At 41.7% G+C, this 22,325-nt stretch overlaps 2 protein-coding genes across 10 annotated transcripts in view; both read right to left on the bottom strand.

Moving 5' to 3' along the window:
• Positions 1 to 6,003, bottom strand: part of BMPER (BMP binding endothelial regulator) — a 249,361-nt gene extending 243,358 nt beyond the window's left edge. Inside the window, exons 1-2 of one of the 2 annotated variants that reach the window (XM_009452884.4) lie at positions 5,297 to 6,003; positions 4,141 to 4,226 (exon numbers count right to left, since the gene is read on the bottom strand). In XM_009452884.4, the coding sequence (XP_009451159.3) occupies positions 4,141 to 4,226; positions 5,297 to 5,429 (219 nt within the window). In that variant the 5' untranslated portion in view covers positions 5,430 to 6,003. The remainder of the gene's footprint in view (positions 1 to 4,140; positions 4,227 to 5,296) is intronic. The other variant, XM_054655539.2, reaches the window with a different exon arrangement.
• A 1,064-nt stretch (positions 6,004 to 7,067) lies between these two features.
• BBS9 (Bardet-Biedl syndrome 9) overlaps positions 7,068 to 22,325 on the bottom strand; it is a 797,962-nt gene continuing 782,704 nt past the window's right edge. For all 8 annotated transcript variants that reach the window (XM_063814155.1, XM_054655541.2, XM_063814156.1 and 5 more), the window contains one exon: positions 7,068 to 7,220. In XM_063814155.1, the coding sequence (XP_063670225.1) occupies positions 7,162 to 7,220 (59 nt within the window). In that variant the 3' untranslated portion in view covers positions 7,068 to 7,161. The remainder of the gene's footprint in view (positions 7,221 to 22,325) is intronic.

Raw genomic sequence — 22,325 nt, 5'->3', positions numbered from 1 at the left:
ATCTGGTCTACTTTATATCTTCTCTCTCTCTCTGTTTCATACATGCATACACACATGAATTGAATCCTCATGCAATGTTATCTCCCTCATCCTCAAACATGTGCCTAACACTTGTTTAGATAATAGATATCTATTCTCCAGCCAGTTAATTTGAACAATGAAGAACATGAGGATTTTACGGAGATAAGACACCAGAGAGAATCTAAGATGCTGGGAGCTCCTTGTTCAGCGATATTAGATTTTTGTGATTAAAAAAGTAGAAGACAGCAGACAAGGTCTCTCTGTCTTCACTATTTGGTTGGCTCCAAGACAGGTGGAGCCCTGATTCTTGTAACATTGAATTTCATGTTGCTTTTTATGAGCAAAGGGTCCATTTCTACATTGCACCTCTGGATTTTAAAGAGGAAATTTCAACCTCAGAATAATGTTTTTTGCTGAACAAAATGTATGCCAAACTAAGCTCTGACTTCGGGTTTTCTGAGTCCCAGCCTCCAAAGTTTTCTCAGGTTTCCAGTACTGGGCCCAACTCACTGGCTCCCGCCATGTCCTCCTATTCTACAGTTAGGTGGAAAAGGCTGAGAAGATCAAGCACCACACTTCTCATGTGTGCTTGGTGGACCTAGGGATGTCCCAAAGATCAGAGAATGGCTTCAGTTTCATTTATCTAGGTGTGGCTGGCTCTCTTCTCAGCTGTACTCCAGGGCAGGCACCAACGTGTTTTCCTAGACATTATGGGAAAAATAATTCTAGCAAGAAAGCGGGGAAAATATCATACAAAAACAGTAATAAGTGTTGGCCTCCTTTCCTCGGCCCCATAAAAGACCATTTTGTAAGGTGGGGAAAAGTTATGCTTTGCTTTCTGACTAAACAATAAAGCACATGCAGTTTAATCTCAACTGCCTACCCAGTTCCCTAGATTTTAGGACCATGATCCAACTTCTCACCTACCCCCTCAAATAGATGAACTGAAGCTTTTTGGGCCACACACTTTAAAATGAGATTCCATCACCAGCTAACAAACCAGTTATTCTTGGACTGGGACTGGTTCTGGCAAGATGCTCAGGTCTACGCAGAGGATGATAAATGAGAATAAAATTATTCAGCTCTGCTTACAGTGGCCACTGCGCCCACTGTCATCCTCAAAAACTTCACAGAAATGAGCTCACTCCAACCTTTGAAACATTTCACAGCTTAAAAGTTTAAATCAGGCCAAGTTGATTTTTGTGGGGTTTTTTAAGCTTTTACTCTGTAATTATATACAGGACTTTGTGCCACCTATTTCCTCCCAACTGTAACATTTTACATCTTTTTTAAGCATACGTTGACGTTAGCTTTTTCTTTCTTTCTTTCTTTCTTTTTTTTTGTACATGTTATGAAATAAGATATGAGCTTATACTCAGCCTTAGGTACCTTTCTGCCAAAAGGCTGGACCAACACAAACTAAATATGACTATTTTCTTTATCCAAAGTACAGTTGAGACTATTACATACCCTCTTAATGCACATACATAAAACCAGCTAACCACTAACGCTCCCTGCAGGTCAACTGAAATCATAACGAGATTTTCCTTTCATATAATGCGATTAACAAATGTCAACTAACTGAACTCCTGAAAGACTCAAAAGAAAAAACAAAATAACCCAAGGAACGCCAAAAGGTAAAATAATTTGGACGTTCTTTCTATTTTCTCCTTACTTTCTCACATCTTTAACTCAACAAATAGGCTGTTTCTTATGGTTATAGGCATGTGCTCTAGAGGCAGACAAAACTGAGACAGTTTCAGCTCCACTATTTACTCAAATGCAACCTTCACAAGCTACTTAGCCCGCTATGCCTCAGTTTCCTCATCTGTAAAATAAAGGTAAAAGCCCTCAAAGGAGTTTTGTGAAGATTAAATGAAATAATGCAGGCTTAGATGAGGCCCTACAAGCAAAAATAAAATAAAATAAAAATAGTACACATAAATGTTTACCATTGCTATTATTATCAATTTGCTCAATAGGTCTACCTTCCAGCCTAGGTACAAAAATGCCAAGTAGCTTCCTGGCTGTCCGGAGTGCTTTGAAATCCATGAACTGCAGTGGGTTCGTGGAAATGTACAAGAGTGTTATACAAAGAGATAAGTGGTCATCCATCTATTATTACTCAATTTTACCAAGTCATTACAAACGTTTGGGAAGCAGCAATGACTGTGACAACTTGGACCCCATAATTCTAAACCCCTGCAAAGGTCATGATAACATATCACTGAGCCTTTCAGCCAATGAAAGAGCTCTGTAATGGGTGAAGCTGATAGCCAAAGTCCTAATATTACACATTTAGAAAGGATTTCTGACAGCACTCGCCCAAGGCAGATACCTACAACTGTTACTTAAATGTTGAAGACATAAATAAACCTACTGCCCTTCTGAATTTAATTGATACTTTTCTGTAATAAATATCACTCCCACTTGAATTCCAACTGATGCATCTTTTCAGATTTACTCTTTACCTTCAAAACTGCAGGACTCTAACATCTATCTTCTTATCACTAAGTCTCCACTTTCAGAGAAAGGCACTATTTTTAGCAGGGGTAGGAGTACTGAAAAGGGGGGAATGCTGTGGGGAGAATTTCTCATAATGTTATTTGGGAACAGTTTACAAAACTCAAACTACATACGTAAGCTTTATAAGTACTGATATTGCTGAAGTGAAAAACAATATATTTATATGCAAAGCTCTCGGCACATTTAAATATTACTTGGTCAAGGTAATTTCCTCTGAAATCTTAATAGATTAAGATAAAATAATTCACTCACATTATACAGATAAGAAAAATAAAAAAGGAAGATTAAACACACATACACACACACTGCATTTGTAAATCTACAACTGAGTCAAAATTTAAACTGAAAGCTTCTTTTCAACAAATTATTTACTAAAAGATCATCAATGAACACGGCAACCCATAAATATGCAATCATAATACACTCTCTCTCAGCTCTGTTTTATTAGGCAGCAATATTTATTGTGTCAGCAAACGCAGTGCGTTTTTACTTGTTTCTGTTGATTTCCTTAGTCTTCCGAACCTGATAATTGTTTGATAGAGCCATTTACCTTCACCCATTTATCACTTCAAAACATTGACCTCAACTCTTGTCATGAAAAAATTTATGTAGTATAAACTCAGATAGCTTGGCTTCTGCCTAAACCGAAATGAATTCCTTCTCCAGTGCCACACAGCATGCTGATCTAGCAACAAGTAGTCCTCTATCATTTTGGGGCTTTGCATTTGACTGCCTTAATGTATTTCCAACAAGGTTTTATAATGTGTAGTTTCTAACCAAATTTTGCCAAAAGTGATTGGCATGTAAAACACTCCTAAGCAAAAATGTTTACCTTGTAGGTCTATATTTCATCTCAGAAATTCTTATTCACATTACTTAATCTCCCCCAAGTGGTTACTTATTAGACTTATCATTAACTACTAAACTAAAATAAATGGAAACAAATTATTTTTTGAGTCTCTAACCACTGATAGTGTTAACTAAGCAGCTGACAGCCAAGTGTCATTCTCTATTAAGGATGGAATTGTCCTTTCCGACTCATGCTTCCAAATCAGAAATAAAGACAGTATTTGAGGGTTTAGGGTATAACAGGCAAAGAAACCCAAGAAAGAAATCCAGAATTACATCTTGTCCTTATGTTTGTTTTTTGTGGCTGTCACCTCTCTTTCCCTTTGTCGCATACCTTATTCCTGACCTTCATACTTAAATCTTATTTCATCATTTTCCCACTGAGCTTAAATGACAGAACCAACGCAGAAAGTTTTGTTGTCCCAAGAATTTGGTTGTAGTAATCATTACTGGAAACAGACATTACAAACTGTAATTTCACCGAGACGTCATACAAAGCCTATCTGAAATTTACATCTATAAGGATGATGTCAAAGATAAGAATTTCCAGCTGCATGAAATGGAAATTGCCAAAGTCCATAAAACTCAGAAATTAACTGGATTCAACTCACAAACTATGTACAGTTATGTGCAATTTTGTAATGATAAAGACAATTTGTAAGATCTGGTTATATTATCACATTTAATGAATTCACCTTATCAGAGAGAGCAGTTGAGTTCATATTACCTGATCTCCACACTTACCAAGCAGACACACATTATGCAAGGGTTGTCTGTGATAAATGGAATCTGGAGGACTTCACCTTCATTTTCACATTTTGCAACAGAACCTGAAATTCAGGGGGGAAAATGTTTCATTTAAAGTTAGCTTAGCAGCATGATTTCAACATTTAAAATTTTTACACTAATCCTTTTTGAAACCTCTACCCAAACTTCAGAATTCTTAATGTGGCTTAAATTATTAAATTCACCAAAGCAAAACCTCTGCCCCCAACTCCATTTTCAATAATTTTATTTAAACAGGTTCAAAAAAGAAAAGACTATGATATAGAGACAAATTATCTGTTCTCAGATGGTCTAAGCACAATTCCAAGTATTTCACTGGATTTTTAATAACACTCCTCCTTTATGAAGATATTTCAACTAAGCACACAGCCCCATACGCAAAGAAAAAAATAAAAAATAAACTTTAAAAAAAACCTCAAATTGGGGCAGATTTTAAATTGACCAAAACTCAGAACTGAGTCAATAAACAGGCCTTTCTATGAATCTGTCTCGCATTGTCTTAGGTTTAAATCACTTTTTGAAACGCAATCCTCTTTTCCCTTCTCTTAGAAATTGACTCGATATTTTCTTTTCTGCACCAGGTGTCAGTAAAGTATGTCCTTCAGAATAGCAGCTGAGGTCTTCACCTGCCCGAAAACATATAATTATTATATCCGGCTATTAGTGCCCTTTTTAAATGATAGTTTCTTTAAATTCAAGGTCTTGAGAGCCAGTGCTTTAAAAAGCACTCCTAGCACAGTGGATGTATTGCAACCCCAAAGATGAGAAAGGAAGATGTGCGGAAAACTGCACAAATTTTTTTCCTGAGTTCTACAGAGAGAAAGATTAAAATAAAAGTTGAGGAAAACATTAAAAATAAATAAAATAATTTCTCAAATTCAAATAGAAGAATGTCTATTATTAGTACCTTGAAGGCAAGAGCCTCTCAGCCCGCAACCTCTTCACCAGCCTTCCCAGCCCTCCCGGGGTTTCGCTTCATCCCCATCGACCAGCGCAGGGCAAGCGCCAAGGTGCGCGCTCCCTACCCTCCCATCCCCGGGGCAAGCCAGCGCCACCTTTCCCAGGTACCAAACCGGCGTCCCGGAGGGCCGGTCCCTCCCGCCCCCTCCCCTACCTGTCAAGAAGGAGGAAGCCAGAGACATGGGGACCCCCGAGCAATTGAGTAGCAGCAAGACGCAGCACGTAATCCCAGGCGAGCGGCGGCAGTAACGCTCAGCCAGAGCCCCGACGCCGGAGAACCAGAGCATCGTCACCTGGAGGGAATCCCTGGCGATTGCAGGTCCCGCGCCGCCGCCTCTGCTCAGCTGCCGCAGCTCACAGTCGAAAAGGGTTCTCAGCCGGCGTGTCGGGAGACAGTCCGCGAAGGAGGGAGGCGGGCGCCCGAGAGCTGGGGGGCGGGGGGGGTGTGAGGGAGGGCGGGGGGAGAGGCGAGGGGTGGGGGGCGCCCGGGGAGGAGGGGTCCTGCGGCCAGGCTCCTCCGATGCGGCTTTTTTTTTTTTTTTTTTTTTCTGAGGGAGTTGCTTGCAGTGGCTTAGCAGTCAGCCCCTCCGCGCCGGAGAGGGGGCCAGGAGGAAGGGGTGTTGCGGCAGCCGGAGATAGACTGAGAGGAGCTGCGGCGCTGCCGACTGCGCACTGCCGCTCAGCCGCCGCCCGGGCTGCCGCTACTGCTTCGGGAGCTGTCGCTGTCGCTGCCGCTGCCGCAGCGTCCTCCACTCCCGCACTCCCCACCTCCTGCCAGCCCCGCCGGCTCTCGGCCCTCCCGGAGCGCGCTCGCTCCGCCGCAACAGACGTGGGCTCACCGGGCGCCTCCCGGAACCCGCTGGGGGCGCCCGGGCGCAGGAGGGACTGCGCGATAGCTGCAGCGGGAACTCTCTCGGCCCAGCTTCCAGTTCCCCAGCCCCTCCAGGGAGGCCACGGCCCCGGGGCGCGGACCAGAGCCGAGAAGGCGCGTCTCCACTGTCCGGGCTAGCGCGGCGCCTCCTCCCTTTCTTGGGGGAGCCCCGGGGATGCCGCAGCACTAGCGCTCAGGCCCGGGTGCCCCAATCCTGCGAGGGAGCAGCAAACGGGACGCAGGGGCGCCCCACCACCCTGCTCGCTCCCGCGTGCCCCACCTTTGGGAAGGAGCGACACACCCGGGGCAGTAGGGCCCCCGCAACTTTTCATGCCCTGCTTTGCTTCCCTCTGGCGGGGGCGCGACAGCGAACTCAGGGGGCTGAGCGGACAGAGGGGCAAGTGGCCTTAGAGATGTGTTCTGTGTTTAGCTGTCTGCGCGTCCTGACACTAGGGATGACCGAAGTTGAAACACACACAAGGTCGATTTAAAAACGTACCGAGGCAAACGCCTTTCGTCCTTAAAAAATGAACAGTCGCTCCGAGACTCCTCCCTTCCAATCTCGGGCGGACCGGGGCGGGGAGGTGGTGTTTGACTAATCATTCATTCACCCGAAAAGAGGGAGGAACCCCCGCCCCACCGCTAATCTCTGGCTGGGGCCGCCGCGCGGCGGCCTCTGCAGCTCGGAGCTCCGTCGCTCTCTCAGCCCGGCTGCGCCCTCTCGCCTCTGCAGCACTGGGTGTCGGGGAGTCAGCTCCTGTGATCCCCCTGCTGAATCGCCGCCTCCTCCCCACGCAGTGGCACCCTCTACTCAAAAGGGGTGCAATCGCAGAGATGATTTTTGTAACCAAAGTACGAAGGCGCGAGGTGGGAGTGAGGGACGCTTGGCAAGTGTTGGGACCTGACGATCAGCTAGCTGTCCTTGAGCTCACGGTGGACCACCGACTTCCTCTGTCCAAGAGTTGAAACCGGGTCCCCACGGAACGGACCTAAGGGTCTCCAGGCAAAGTGGGTTGTTTCCATTGTGGAAACGATAGCTTTGAAAATAAATGAGTCTGTTTGCTGACAGGTTTAATCTAGCTTCACCTTAACCCTTCCCTGCCTCGTTGACTGTTTATTCGTTTTTTCGAGTGATTTGGAGACTTCGCTTAATTAGTGCAACATTGCCAACATCGCGACACACCGAGGAGCTGATCCGAGCACGTTGCTGTGACGTGGGAAAAATAAGAGAAGGGAAAACTGTCATTAGCTTAGCATGCTCCATTTCCCTCCCAAAATAGATTCTTACCGTAAGATTTAAATTGAAAGAGAAGGCTTGATGTGTGATTCCTTCCCTCCCTCCCCCCACCCAAATAAAGCCATGGCCCGGCAGCTTCTCGGAAACCAGTGTGTTTATGTATTTACTAGTCATAAAGATAATATGCAAAAAGAGAAAAATCTCTAAATCCAGCCTTACTTCCCAGGGACTCATTAAAAAATAAATAAAATTAAAATTAAAAATCAAATAAATAGAAACCTTTATTGCTGCAGATAAGTACAATCAGTTGGAACCACTATCTCCTCTATCTGAAAAGATTGTCCCTGGATGAGGCTTTTAGATAAAGTTGTTTATCATAATTAAATTATGGAAAGCTGAAGAATAAGGAAGCTGGGAGACCTTTTGTTGCCTTAGCCATAAATTTGGATAAATGCATGCTATGAAATTGCAAGACATTTGAAGAGCGTGCCTGAGTTACTTTGATATGCCTTCCCTCCCTGACACCAGCCAAACATCCTCAGAATTTGCATGACAAATTTCTTTATGACAGAATCTAGCTGTGTGTGGCATTTCCATAATGTGCAGCATGGTGCTTTGGAATGCACTGGAACTCTCCCTGTAGGTGCAAACCCAAAAACCACCTTAAAAACATTTTCATCTGTCTGAAAGTTTGCAAGGGGAAAAATGCACAGAAGCCTTTGGCAAACCTGTCTCCTCTTCCTGTTTGTTATAAGCCTCTGCCACCAGCGATTTCCCTTGATGCCTTCTTGGCAAATGGGCCCTGCTTCCGAAAGAGCAGCCTTTTCTCCAAGGCCTTATCACGATGTTTTCCCATGCATCTACTGCTGCCATCACCCCTTCAAGTGATAGTCTATCAGCTGACAACTGGTCTCTGTCTACACAAAACGGAGATATTCCAGGGTCAAAAAGAAAAAAGAATGCCTGCACTGAAAAGCACATAGATCTGCCTTCACAGTTTAACTAAATAAGTAGTGGTACCATCCAAATCCCAAAATGGCTTTGGCTGAAATCAAAATGAGGAAAAAAAAATGTGTATTTGGGTCTGCTTATGACATCTTTCAAGGGGAAAGAGGTGATGGGGCCCAAAGACCAATGTTTAACCCTGGGCCTGTCCCAGTCTCAATTAGACAAAACTCTGTCTCATCTCTTTCTCTGGAAAATAAACTGTGAAACCTAATCAGATTAAAAGGGGCCAGGCCTGCGGTAAGAGCAACTTTCTTCATCTCCTCTCAAAACTATGATGCTAAATTCTCACTGAAAAATTCAACTGAACATACAACTTAGTCACGTGGATTCAAGTCTGAAAGATGCTTCTAGAGAAATCACATCAACCCAGCTTCTTAAAAATAGAAACCAATAGACCCTTCCCAAAGGAAACAGGGTAAAGAGATTGTGATACCTACCACTAGGGCAGGGTGCAAGGTATTTCATAAACTTGAGAAAGTTACACCTTAAAAAAGGCATTTACACTTGATAAAGGATTATGCTACCAAGGATCTTACAGTCCAGTAGGGGGGATAAACTATGTTTATAATGAATACAGTAAAAGGTAGAAGTGAAGGTAAGAAGAGAAGATAATATGCCATGGAAATTTCAAAGAGGAGATTAAGCTTCCTGGAGGAGGTGGCATTCGAAACTGAGCTTTGAATGAAGAGGCAGGCTCTAGTGAGGGAAGGGCAGCCTGGACACAGCAGGGAGTAACAGCAGAGAGACTCAGGGTTTACAAAGAGAACAAGGAACAGGAATTCCATTGGCCCCATCTGCCCACTGAGCTGGAGCTGTTGGGAGGCTTGGAGATAAGGAGAAATGTACAGGTGGTTCTTGAAGGACTCACTCCCGGGTGACCAACAGGAAATCTACCATAGAGTGAGTGCCTAATTTTTCTTTGAAACAACCAGAATGCATTTCTTTAGAATGGAATTTTTTTCCGCAGGTGTATTCAGCAATCTGAACATGTGGTCAATGTAATACTAGAGAGCACCATTTCCACCTTCACGTGTTTGAAGGTGATGGAGTGGATTCTCTACATGAATCATTATACTCAACCTCTTTAGCTATGGCTATATGATTCTTCTTGGGTTGAAAGTAGAAATGCCACTTTTAACTATTTATTTGAAGCACTGGAGATCTTAGACATCATATAAACCAACTCCCTGCCCTTTCACTTTAAAAATGAGAAATCTAAAGGCTGAGGAGTAAATGACTTGCCCAGGGTCACACAACTAGTTAATGGCATAATCTATTTAAACAGGGGTCCTCTGACTCCCTGATCATGATGTTTACCATTATAAATGTTTTGCCTTCTTAGATTATGAGTCATAAGAATTATAGGAAAGGACCACTGAATATTTTAGATATGATGCAAATTAAAATTACAGAGTTGGTGAAATAAGTACTCAAATATTTATTGAACTAAACTGGTACCAAGAAAACAAGTTGTAACACCATAAAAAGCAGACCACAACTTAGCTCACTGGTTAAACTGAATTTATTCTGAAGTCACTCGGCTAAAACGTTGAAGAACTGCACTTCTCTTCTAGGCTTTGCTACAGGTTCGCTTAGTTTCAGAGAGAGGTGGGCACCATTGAGGCTGGTGAGAAGTCCTCTAGATTCTGCCTGAGGCTTTAATGCCATTCCAAAAAATAAGAGACTCAGAAATGACATTTTTTGGAGGAGATAGGAGGGAGTAGGGACAATGATAAAAGCATCATCCCCATGATATTGTATATTTTATGTAAATGATAATTATTAAAATTAAATTATTAAATCATTAGCCTGATCTTTTCTTACTTAATCATTTTTCTTCATTCTTTGTAGCCTTAAGATTCTTTTCATATAATTGTACTCATTACAGAGTTTATTTCTAAAGCAGGGCATTTTGATGAGGATGATAGGAAAGTGACATTTTTAAACACAGTTTCATGGAAATAACAAAATTACTGTTTTTTTTAAATTAATATTATAATAAATAAAGCCACCTTCACTCTTTCCCTGGCCCTGACCCCATCCCAATCCCTGCCTCAAGGACAATGGTATGCTGTGAGTAATGGGGTAATGTTTGCTGTTTCACACAGTACTCATTCATTTCAATGTCCATGAGCCAAACTAACTGGTTTGGAGTGTCACAAATTCTCTAGTTATACAACTAAAATAAAATGAAGTTACATAGTTAAAACAAAGATTTTAACAATTCCCATCAAAACATCCAAAATATTTCTATGTACTGATTCATCTTCAGGGGCTTGCTGAATACACAAGTCATTTTGATATTAGAAGTTATAAAAATCAGATATAAATTTGGCTTCATTGTCAGGGAGGCACCAGTGTTGCCAATTCATAGATAATGATCTTTGAAAAAGAGTTCTCTTCTCCACATTCCATCCAGAAGTCACTCCCCAAAACAAGCTTACCTAATCACCAGCTTCATTGGCACCAAAGCTGCAGCCCCATCTATCCGAAGTGAGGGATGGCCAAGGAGATCTCAAGACCAACCCAGGGAACCAGAATATTAAGCTAATGCCTCACTCCTATTGTTCTAGGTTTCACTAGCTCTTCTACTTTAAGCTCTCCTGCTTCAAGACTTTAAGTTGATCTCATTGGAGTAAACATCAACAGAGGAGAGAACAATCAATGTTACTGCAGAATTAGCATTCAAGATTATCTATAGACTCAGAAACAGTTCAACTTTACTTACGTAGGGATGTATACTACCAGGTTGATATTTAACATGTATGGCTGCTCTGGCAGAGACTCCCGGCTGTCTCCCAACATCTAGTCTTTCCTTCTTTCTCAAGATAGAACCCCCCAGTTTGTGCAGTGTATGTGGCTCTCAGCAATAAAGATCATTTTTCTTAGTCTTTCATACAGGTAGTAGTGATCCCATGACTAACTTCTGGCCAATGGGATAGAAATGGAGAAATGTCGCTAAAGGAAGGACATGCTCTTTCTTCTTCTCTTCCGCCAATCTGATGGCTGGAATACAGACATGATAATGTAAGTAAGGCTCCAGCAAAATCTTTCCCCTGGGGATACCTTGGGAAAAATGCCTCTGGGAAATGGCAGACAAGAAATGAGATTAGACTCTGACACCGTGGAGTGCAATGGAAGCCTGGGCTGATGCCTCTGGCTTTCCTGAATGTGAGGGGAAAAGTAACACCTACATTGTTTTAATGCTTGTTAGTGTGTGTGTGTGTGTGTGTGTGTGTGTGTGTGTGTGTGTTTTGTTACTTGGCAGCTAAACCTGAAATCATCTGAAGCATTTAGCACATACCAAAGACAAGAAATAAGTGCTCAGTAAATAGTTACCTGTGTTAATTAATTAATATATTTTTGTATTTATTAATGTTTCAAGCACTTTCAGAGCCAAGAAAAATATCTTATAAGATATAAGTATCTTATGTAATTTACATCTATCTTATAAAATTTAGGGGAACTTCCAATGTTCTTTATTTAAAAAAAAAAAAAATTTCAGATATCTGTACAACCATGTTCATAGCAGCATTATTCGTGGTAGCCAAAATGTGGAAGCAACCCAAGTGTCCCCCTCAAGGGATAAATGAGTAACAACATGTGGTGAGGATATACTATGAAATATTATTCAGCCTTAAAAAGGAAGGAAATCCTGATACATACTACAACATTGATGAAACTTACGGACATTATGCTAAGTGAAATAAGCCAATCACCAAAAGACAAATACTGTGTGATTCCACTTATATGAGGCACCTACAGTAGCAAATTCAGAGGCAAAAAGAAGAAAGGTCGTTGCCAGGAACTGCAGGGAGGGAGGAATGGGGAATTGTCTAATGGGCAGAGTTTTAGTTTTGCAAGATGAAAAGAGTTCTGGAGATTGATTGCAAAATCATGTGAAAGTATTAAACAGTACTAATTGTATGCTTAAAAACAGTTAAGATGGGCCGGGTGACATTCTAATGATTTGAGGCCAGTTAATTAACTTTGTGAGCCTCAATTTTCCCACCCAATAAGATGAGATAGTATCACCTCTGCTTGCTTGTCAGGGATGAATATGAAATTATTTTATATAATGTTGTATTTTAGAAGGTAACAAAACTAGAGACTTCTAGATATTAAAGAACCCTCAAAAAGCATCTAATCCAACTTCTCCATTTACAGATAATCCTACTGAAATTCAAATAAATTAAGAACTTGCCCAAAGCTGTGGTGTGTATGAATTTTTTTTCAGGAGAGCATGCACCTTCTTTAGGAAACATTCCTCAAAATATGTGGTCTTAGTGAACTCTGCCAATCATTATACTCCCCATTCCCAAACACACTTCCAGCAAACACAGAAGTCGTAAGGTCCATGCTGGGCCAATCACAGCCTCTCATCTCTCTGACCACATTTATTGTTCCAGGATTTGGAATGTGACCTCAGCTCTTCCCCTGGATTTTTAAAACTTGAGTTGAGGAGTTTTCCTCTCTTCCTGAAGTCTGCCACATGGGTGACCCTGAGTAAATGTTGGTCAGCATAGATATTATTGACAATAATAATAATATTGCAAAATCAATACAGCCAACATCTAGGTACTATAGCATCTGTTATAAGCAATGCCTCCACCTAAAGGACTAAGGCTATATGTAGACATTTTTTAGGCACTAGAACGAGAACTGCAGAGGAAGAAAGAGAACAGGAAAGGCTGGCCTTGCTGGATCCCTGAGATCACAGGGCATGGATGTCAGCAGCCTCTTTCTCCATGCTGGAGCCTGCCCTTATCTTCACAGTCCGTGTCAGTCTTTGCTAGGCAAACCTAGCAATCAATCCTAAGGCCCTTCAGTTCAATACATACACACTTATTGAAAACTACTGCGTGCCTGCAGGTACTTTATTCCCATTAAATTTGCCATACATTCATTTTGTTCACATTAAAGTCCCACAGTTTCCACTTCTCTAATTTGAGACATTATATTCTCTAAAACATATAAGGCAGCCATTTATGTTTTTAAAATAGCCTTTAACCATTTAAATGTACATATATTTTTTATTTGTGTAAATGGAAAGGAGTTGGGGAGAACCCAACACCTTTGCTGAATATTTTAACTGATGGAGGGAAAAAATCAATTTCATGAGAAGGATCTCGTTCTGTTGCATTTCTCATCCCCAGTGAGGTTTATGATGGAAATAATGGCTGGGCATTAGCTATTGTAGTGCGAACAGACGCAATTAAATGGGCCCCAGACAAAACAAACAAGTAAATAGCAGCCTATTTGTGGGTCACTTTATTCTTCACTGCTACCAATAGCTTTTGTTCTTTGGGCATCATCATAAGTGCTCTGTACCATCTGTGAATGTGTTACTTTTTGCCCGTGAACATCTGGAGACTGATAAGTGTAAGCATTAATGAACCCCCAAGGTCTAGGTGATATGGGATTGCCATCTTGGTTTTAAAGTGGGCCACAGGGTCTCCTCATCTAGTCTTCCGTGCAGTTAATTCCCTCAGGGGCAAAAGAGTGGGCTTGAAAAACCTGAAAAATTGGAAGTTTAATTTTCACAACTTGTTGTTAGTATAGTCATTACTTTCCCTTATAGTTTGGAAAGTAATTCTCATGGTGCCTAAATTGCTCTTTGATTGAAGGCGAAATTCCTTCAAGCCACAGAGTTCTTAAAGATAACACGTGGTAATCCAGCCTAGATGAAAGAATAGAATGTTCTGGTAACTTCAATGTCCTAATGGGTTAAAAAAGATTGTTTTATATTAAGTTCAGGGGTACACGTGCAAGTTTGTTACATAGGTAAACTTATGTCATGGGGGTTTGTTGTACAGATTATTTCATCGTCCAGGTATTACGCCTAGTACTCATTAGTTATTTTTCCTGATCCTCTCCCTCCTCCCACCCTCCAACCTCCGATAGGCCCCATTGTATGTTGTCCCCATGTATGCATCCATGTGTTCTCATCATTTAGCTCCCACTTACAAGGGAGAATATGTGGTATTTGCTTTTTTGTTCCTCTGTTACTTTGCTAAGGATAATGGCCTCCAGCTCCATCCAGGTCCCTGCAAACGACATGATCTCATTCTTGTTTATGGCTGCATAGTATTCCATGGTGTATATGTGCCACATTTTCTTTATCTAGTTTATCATTGATGGGCATTTAGGTTGATTCTATGTCTTTGCTATCATGACATATGCAAGTGGAATATATAGTTTACTGACTTTCAAAGCATTAGAAAACAATAAAATATAATTAATAATAAAGCATAATTTAATTGCTTGCACAGTTAATTAATATGCAAACCAATTAAAATTTATTTTGATGATTCAAAAGAACTTCAAGATCTTCTAGCTCCTTGAAACTCAAAATGTATTTCCTGAACCAGGAGCATCTACATCACTGGGGAGATTGCAGAATCTCAGACCCCATTCCAGACTGGTTGAATCCAAATCTGCATTTTAACAAGATTCCTGGGTTGTTGGTGTGTACTTTAAAGCTTGAGAAGCACTGCTACTACCGTAGGATGGTCAATTTGTAGTACAAGTGTGCCCAGATGTCAATTAATTAATAGAGAGTTGAGTTAGTAAGAGCCAGAAAGGGCACCTTGTTTGGTATTTTTATCTCCAACACCAATCCATTCAAGTTGGCTTGAATAAATAAAAAATAATGTACTAATTGACAAAGATTTAGGCCCTGGCATAGAAGAAGCTGACTCACTTATGTAAGTGACTATATCTGCTAAAACATCTTCATTAGAAATGTCTCAGCTTTTAAAGCAAGAGGTCAAGGTAAGAGGCATTTACCATGTGCAAAGATCGTGTTTGGTCAACTTAATTATGTGTGCTTTTATACTTAGGAAAGATAGAAAAATAATTTAAGTCAGGTAGTGTGTTCTGACATATACAGACCTCAGAATTGGAGTGGCCCAGGCTCTAAACAATTGTGTATTGGATTCTTTAACCTCCCTTGTAGCGTGGATGACAATATTGATGATATCTATTTTGTGGACTAAATGCAATAACGTATGCCAAACCACTAACTCATCACCCAGCACGTGGTGACATGTCGATGTGCACTTTCTCTTCTGGGTGTGGAACTTGGTCTTATTTTCTTTCTTTATCCCCCCCTTTTAGAAATAATGTTTAGAAATGTGTCCCAGAACTGTTGTGTCTAGGGGCAGGTGCATTCAAAGCCTGTGAGAGAAAGGAGCTAATGGCATGGCTGGTGAGGAACGTATTGGTCCTGCTCTTCCTGCCCAGCACCCAGACTCCCGAGAGACACGAGGGCGGCGCGCTCTGCCTCGCAGACCCTGTAGGTGGCAGCACTGGGACCGCCGGAGAAGCACAGCCCCGGTTGCAGCAACTCAAGAAGAGCCTGCTGTGCCCCTGACAGTGGTTAAGCCGGGGTCATCTGCCTGAAAGTGCAAATTTTGCTCCCACGCATATAAAAACTGTGCTTTCCAGTTCCTGGAAAGCTATCCTCTCCCCTTCCCTTCCAGCTTAACTCCTCTGCATTTTTTTAGCATTTCTATGGCTTCTTTCCCAGCTGTCACCCAAACTGGAGTGCAGTGCTGCAATCATAGCTCACTGCAGCCTGGAACTCCTGGGCTCAAGTAATCCTCCCACCTCGACCTCCCAAAGCACTGGGATTACAGGCTTGAGCCGCAGTACTGGGCTATCAATTCCTTTAGATTCACACCCAAATATTGTAAATGGTCTTTTGATAGTTGCTGCTTCTTCCCACCTTAGAGTACTCCTGCCCGTACCCCACTGTAAACTGGTAGGTCAAGGCAGGTGTACAAATAATTGTTGGTTAGTAATAATAATTATAAACCTATATGCAGTAAGTGTCTTGCACAGTTCTAAGCACTTTGGGTACCTTAGCTCACTAAGTCTTTAAAACCAGACCGTGAGGCAGGTGGTATGTCAGTAACTTGCACAAACTCAAACAGTAAGCCAGGGTTCCAACCCAGGCAGCCTGATTCCTGAAGTGCCCCTCAAGGGAAGGTTATCAAAGGGGTCGGGGAGAGGAAGCCATCATGTAATTGCCTGCAAATTGAAGAGATCTCAAGGAGAAAATATATCTCTACCTTTCTGGAGAGTTCCTTAAATGCAGACAGTAACTCTACTGGTCCACAAATAATCAAACTACTGGGCTCTGCAATGGCATCATTTGGGCTTTCATCAAGGCAGTAAGACGGTAGAAGGCTTTGGGTCTGGAAACAAAGTAGGGGGGTCTCATTCAGAAATGCATGTGGAAAGAAAAAAGAGTCCTATCAAGTCATGAGAAAAGCCACATCCAGCCAGATTAACATCAAGGCCTAATCTAGGTGTCAGTTCTGTCATCTATCTCATTACGCTGCCAAAGGAAGCCGGCTTTCCTTTCTTCCCTCCAGGAGACTTAAAACAGTGGTATAGTGAAGGCAAATACATTTTTAATGGGCTTTGCCCATTAAAAAACAAACATCTTGATTCCAATTTTTATTTTTATGCTTACTTGAAGGCATGCAACTTAACCAACAATAAACAAGCTAGAGCTGTTTGCACGATGCCCAGCACGCTGTGAGAGCTCCACCGGGGTTTTTGTAGTAAGACTTCTAAGTGTTTCCCTTTCCAGCCTCTATCTGGTCTCATCAGAGAGACTCCACTCCCCTACCTCCTGTTAGACTAACCACGCTGAAGTAGAGCCACATGGTGTAACTCCCTTGCTCACAAACCCTCTGTAGCTCCTACTGCCTAGAAAAGAACATTTAAACTCTTTAAGCTGGCAGAATTGGCCTCACATCTGTCTCCCATTGCCTTCCCACAGCCTATGCTTCAGCCAAGCTATATCACCTGCGGCTGCCCCATGTCTGCTCCAGGACTTTCTGCTCTTAGGATTCACTTTTGCGGTTTCCTCTGCCTAGTTTTGAGATGGCCAATACTGTAACAAACAGCCACACGTGACTTTATGCATTAAAATTAAATTTTAAATTCTCTCCTCCACCACACTAGCCACACTTTAAGTGCTCAGTAGCCACATTTTGGATAGTGCAGATTTTTGCACATTTCCATCATGGCAGAAAATTTAGTGAGACTGTACTGGCCTCTGGGGGATGTCTAAATCCTAACTACCCTGAGGGAACAGTCCAAATGTCACTAATGCCACAACACTACTTCTGTGCCTCTTGAGCTACAAGTTTCCGTTCCCAAAGCAGCTGCCAGTCATGACTCACTCACCTAACTGCCTACCACTAAGGCACCTGCTGTCCCAGGCCACGTGTCTCTCCAAGTTAAGCACCTCTCTGATTTCTGAGCCACGTGCGATATGGGTAGGTATGGAGGCTAGAAGGTCCAGGAAGTAGGAAATTCCATTTTATTGCTTTGCTCTCACATTAGTTTGGAACACCTATTATGTATGTCTTAGGCACCATTTCAGGCACTTTACATACATTATCTCATTTGGCCCCCTCAACTCTATAAAGTAGATATTATTATCCCTATCTTACATATAAGAAAACTGAAACACACTGTGGCGAAGTAACTTGCCCAAGATCACCCACCAAGAAATAATCAAATCAAATGCAGAAGCCAGATCTCTGTGACTCAAAGTTGGGGCTTGTTCCATACACAGGCAGCCTGCCACTAAGCCTGTTGGATGACGTTGTCTTCATCACTTTGAAGCTAATAACATGATTTCTGGCAGAGCTTGGAAGTGGGGGTGTGGAGCTGAGGAGGGGTGGATATCCTGAACAAAGGACAAGAGCGTTGTGAGTAGAACTTCCTGAGCCTTTCATTCATGCAAATGTGTTACCTCATTGTCATCCGACTTCTTAACTCTATAAGGTCTCAGAAGAATAAGTCATGTGTGTGCTTGTTTATGTGTGAGGACATGTAGTCTTAGTACAGGTATGCAGGGTACAGGGAAAAGCATTAGGGGACATGAAACATACAATAAAAAGATTAAACAAAAGTCTTCAATATTTCTACATTGATGTCTCAAAACATTTTGCAGTATTAGGTATATTAGGCAGAGCCATATGAATCGACCATATTTGTAAAAAAAAAAAAGAAAGAAAGAAAGAAAGAAAGTAGAATATTGGCAATATCCAATGATTCAATCCAATAGGTTTTATTATGAAAACAATGATTATTTTGGGATCTAGACCCGAATTTAACACAATCCAAGAATGAAGTCTTTAAAACCCCTGTCAGGCATGTCTCAGGTACAGAACTGGGACCTTCTGCCTGCAACCCTCATCTGAACTTGGAAGCAGGGTGACCAGGTGACCCTCTGAGCCTTCAAAACTCTATAGGAGCCATACATAATCTAAGCAGAGATCTAAATCCCCTCAAGGAGACTGAGAGGTGGAGACCTGAGGAGAGAACATTAACACATTTAAAGAAAGAATATGAAGATCAGAAGAAGAGGGTCTTGGTAGATCCTAGAATCTTGAAAAACGAGAATCACAGCCTGAGCCAGGACAGAAGCTGGTCTTGTGCTCTGGGATGCAGGGAGAGCTCGCCTGGCAGAGATAGATGAACCAGGCTAGGGGACCATTAAGGTAACCCAACTTAGCCTGATTCCTTAATCACAGATAACTCAGCTTCTCTTATGGATTTTTCTTCAGGGAAAGGAATTCCTGCGCTCGGCTAGCCTTCCCTAAAAAGTACAGCAATTTTGTTAAGGTTGTACAGAACAAGGCAATTCCTGCCCCAGTTTCCCACTCCTGGAGCAAGTTTTCTTCCTCCTCCAACAATGGTACAATCAGAAAGGTCAAAATGAAAGTTGATTCTACTTTTGTGAGAACTCGGTGTAGAGCCAGAGAAACCAAACATGTTTAGCTGAGTACAGAATTCTTATGTCAATACCAGGATCTAGTACCCTGTGACATTTTTCTTCATATTAAACTGATGCCCGCAGTTTAATGAACACATTTAAGCATCACTACAAGCCAAGCTACCTTGAAATGTTGTTAACAGCCCATATCAAAGACAAAAATGAAAGCGAAGAAAAGTTTACTCTTGTAAATATACATGGTCATATATCTTCTCATACAAATGGGTTACTTCTGACCTACAAAAAGCAACTCACCTTAAGATTTAAGTGTAGGTAGAATTTTTTAAATAGTGTATGGATTTATTTTAGTTATCTTTACAAAAAGACATTGAAGTCTTGCAAGAAAGATCTCCATAGGCTCAAATCCATTTGCTTTGTGATAAATTGGCATTGAAATGTTGAACTAATGTTTCAATATTTTCGTTTAATACTTTTAAAACCTTAGTAGCCAAATCATCTCATCTTCGGAATTTTCTAAAAATCTGGAAACCTTAGGGTTTAAATAATGTGTTTCTGTTACATATTTCTTACACTCAACTGTGATTTTTGCAATTACATTTTTAAAAATATTCATGGGAGAGCCTAGAAGCAGACTTAATCATCCAAACCATATTCAGAGCCAAAGAACCGGTTATTTTTTAATTTAAGATGTTGAGACAGACCTGTTATGAAAATACGCAAAAGGCTTCTCATTGTTTTTCAGGAAAATGTAAATAAAGGGGCCCAGTGGCTTATGTTTTTTATAATCCCTAACTCCAAAAAAATCAAAATGCAAGAGAATGTTTGAAGTCTGGTTAATATTCAAAAATAACCTCTGAACAGTATGGTCTTTCTCTGAAAGATGAAGAAAATGAATTCCAAGGAAGGGAGCTGACTTCCCCAGTAATTCCTTAGCATAGTCTAGCAGGTATCACCATCATTAACTAAATTACCTGATGGCTTCTGGTCCCCAGGCTCTGCCTCCACCCTGGGCCATGCCTCAGCCTCCTCCTCACTCTCTTAGGCTGGTCTATATTTGCAAACCAGTAAGCCAAAGATTGCTGCTGCTGCTGATGGTGAGACCATGGGTAATAGTCAGTGGACCAGAAATGAAGCAGGAACTCCTGCTTCCCTCTGCTCCTCTCCTTGAACACTTCTGGCCTCAGCACTTAGCACTGTCTGCACAGTAAGATTGTGATGTATTGTCCCAAGGGGTAGGGACAATAATTCAGATAACTTTTAATCTTCCTGCACTAAAACTGCAGTTGTCTCACAATCCGATTGAAAACAAAAATGAAAAAAAAAAAATTTTGAAGCCTGAATACCGGTGGACTTTGGGCATGGTGAATACCCTTAATTTTTCCAGCCTCATGGCAATTTGAAGAGATAATGTGGATAAAGTTCATTAAATAAGCAAATCTGCTAAGATTGTTTTTATTGGATGCAAATGAGTGTGTGTGTGTACACAGTTGTAGAAAATGAGCAGGACCAGCGTTTTGGTGTTGTGATCTGTGCAGTCACAGGGCCCTCATCTTGGTTTACTGCTTTACCACTGCTGTGTTGATATTCTTAATAACTTTGAACAAGAGGCCATCCCCACATTTTCTTTTTGCACCAGGCCCTGCAAATTATATAGCCAGTCCTGAAAATGAGAGTTTCCCCTTGGTTCTTGGGGGCCTTCTAAACCAACAAGTAGAAGACCCAGGCCTTATTATTCCTGCATCCTTTGACTTCAGCTGGATTTTTACTCACGGCATTTATTACTAGCATGTTCTCAAGCTAGAAAAGGGCAGCACAGTGGCAATGCTGTCAAACAAAACTGTTGATGATGCAGTGATTGTACAGGAGTTATTTGCATTAAGATAAAATATTAGCAGGGCCAGGTGCCCTGGCTCATGCCTGTAATCCCAGCACTTCAAGAGGCCAAGGCGGACAGACTGCTTGAGGTTAGGAGTTTGAGATCAGCCTGGGCTACATGGCTAAAACCTGTCTCTATTAAAAATACAAAAAAATAGCCAGGTGTGGTTGTACATGCCTGTAGTCCCAGCTACTCAGGAGGCTGAGGCAGGAGAATCACCTGAGTCCGGGAAGTCAAGGTTGCAATGAGCTGTGATCGTGCCACTGCACTCCAGCCTGGGCAATGGAAGTGAGACACTGTCTCCCCCCGAAAAAAAAAAGATAAAAAAAGATAAAATATTAGCAAACAGCTAAGTGAGTTATTTCTATGTTCTGTGGTCAATTCCACCTTAAACTTGAGGCTCTATTATATGCTAGGTACTGTTTTAGGTACTGGAAACACAACAATGAACAAAAGAGATAACAATCCTTGCTCTAATGGGGCTTATATTCTAGTTGGGAGAAATACACAATAAATTAAGCCTTATAAATTAAAAAAAAGTGACCAACTGCCGAAAATTAAAGCAGAAAAGAGGCAGTGGAAACTATTTTAAATAGGATGGTCAGGGAAGAACTCATTGAGGGGATGGCATTTGAGGCAAGCCTGGAGGGAAGTAAAGGCACAAGCTGTACATTCTCTGGCTGAGAAACAGAAAGTGTAAAGGTTCTAAGGCAGGTGTGTGCTATTTGAGGAATAGCAAAAAAGGAAAGAGAAGAAGAAAGAGGAAAAAAAAGATGAAGGTATGCATGTACTAAGAGTCCCATCTTGCACAGACTCGTAGGCCACAGTTAAAAATTTGTAGGCCAAGTTTTGTAACGAGAGTTTATAAAAACTGTTAGAAGGGAAGTGATTGAGGGGTTTGGAGTCTGGGATTGATGACATGGCAAGATTTAACAAGATTATTCTGGCTCCTGTGTGCAGAGGTACAAGACAGCTAGGATGAAATCAGGAGACCAGACAGGAGAGTACCAGGTGATTGGCAGGGGAGGTGGTAAGAAATGGCTAGATTTGGGGTTTATTTGGAAGGTAGAGCCAATCAAATTTGCTGAAAGATAACCACAAACAATAGCAACCACAAGAAAAATAATAAGATCTTTGACCATGTCCTTCAACTAGCCTAACCTCTGGCAGGCTTGGCTATCAGTGTTATCTCAGTCCATCTTCACAGTAACCCTGCGTAAGAATTATCATCTGCATATTTCAGATAAGGAAAGTGGGGCTCAGGCAGTTAATGTAACATGGTGAGGGCACTAACTATTAGTAGAAAGATGTTAATCTATGTAGATCCAAAATCTTACTGGCACATCATGCAGGGAAGATGCTAGTTTTCAGCGTCAACTCAGAAAAAAGAAGATAAAAGAGAGTAAGAAAAGCCTGATTTGGACTC

The sequence above is a fragment of the Pan troglodytes genome, chromosome 6, assembly GCF_028858775.2.
Source record: "Pan troglodytes isolate AG18354 chromosome 6, NHGRI_mPanTro3-v2.0_pri, whole genome shotgun sequence".
NCBI classification, from domain to species: domain Eukaryota; kingdom Metazoa; phylum Chordata; class Mammalia; order Primates; family Hominidae; genus Pan; species Pan troglodytes.
Note: the sequence above shows the minus strand (reverse complement) of the source record. Positions and strands in the feature narration are given on the sequence as shown.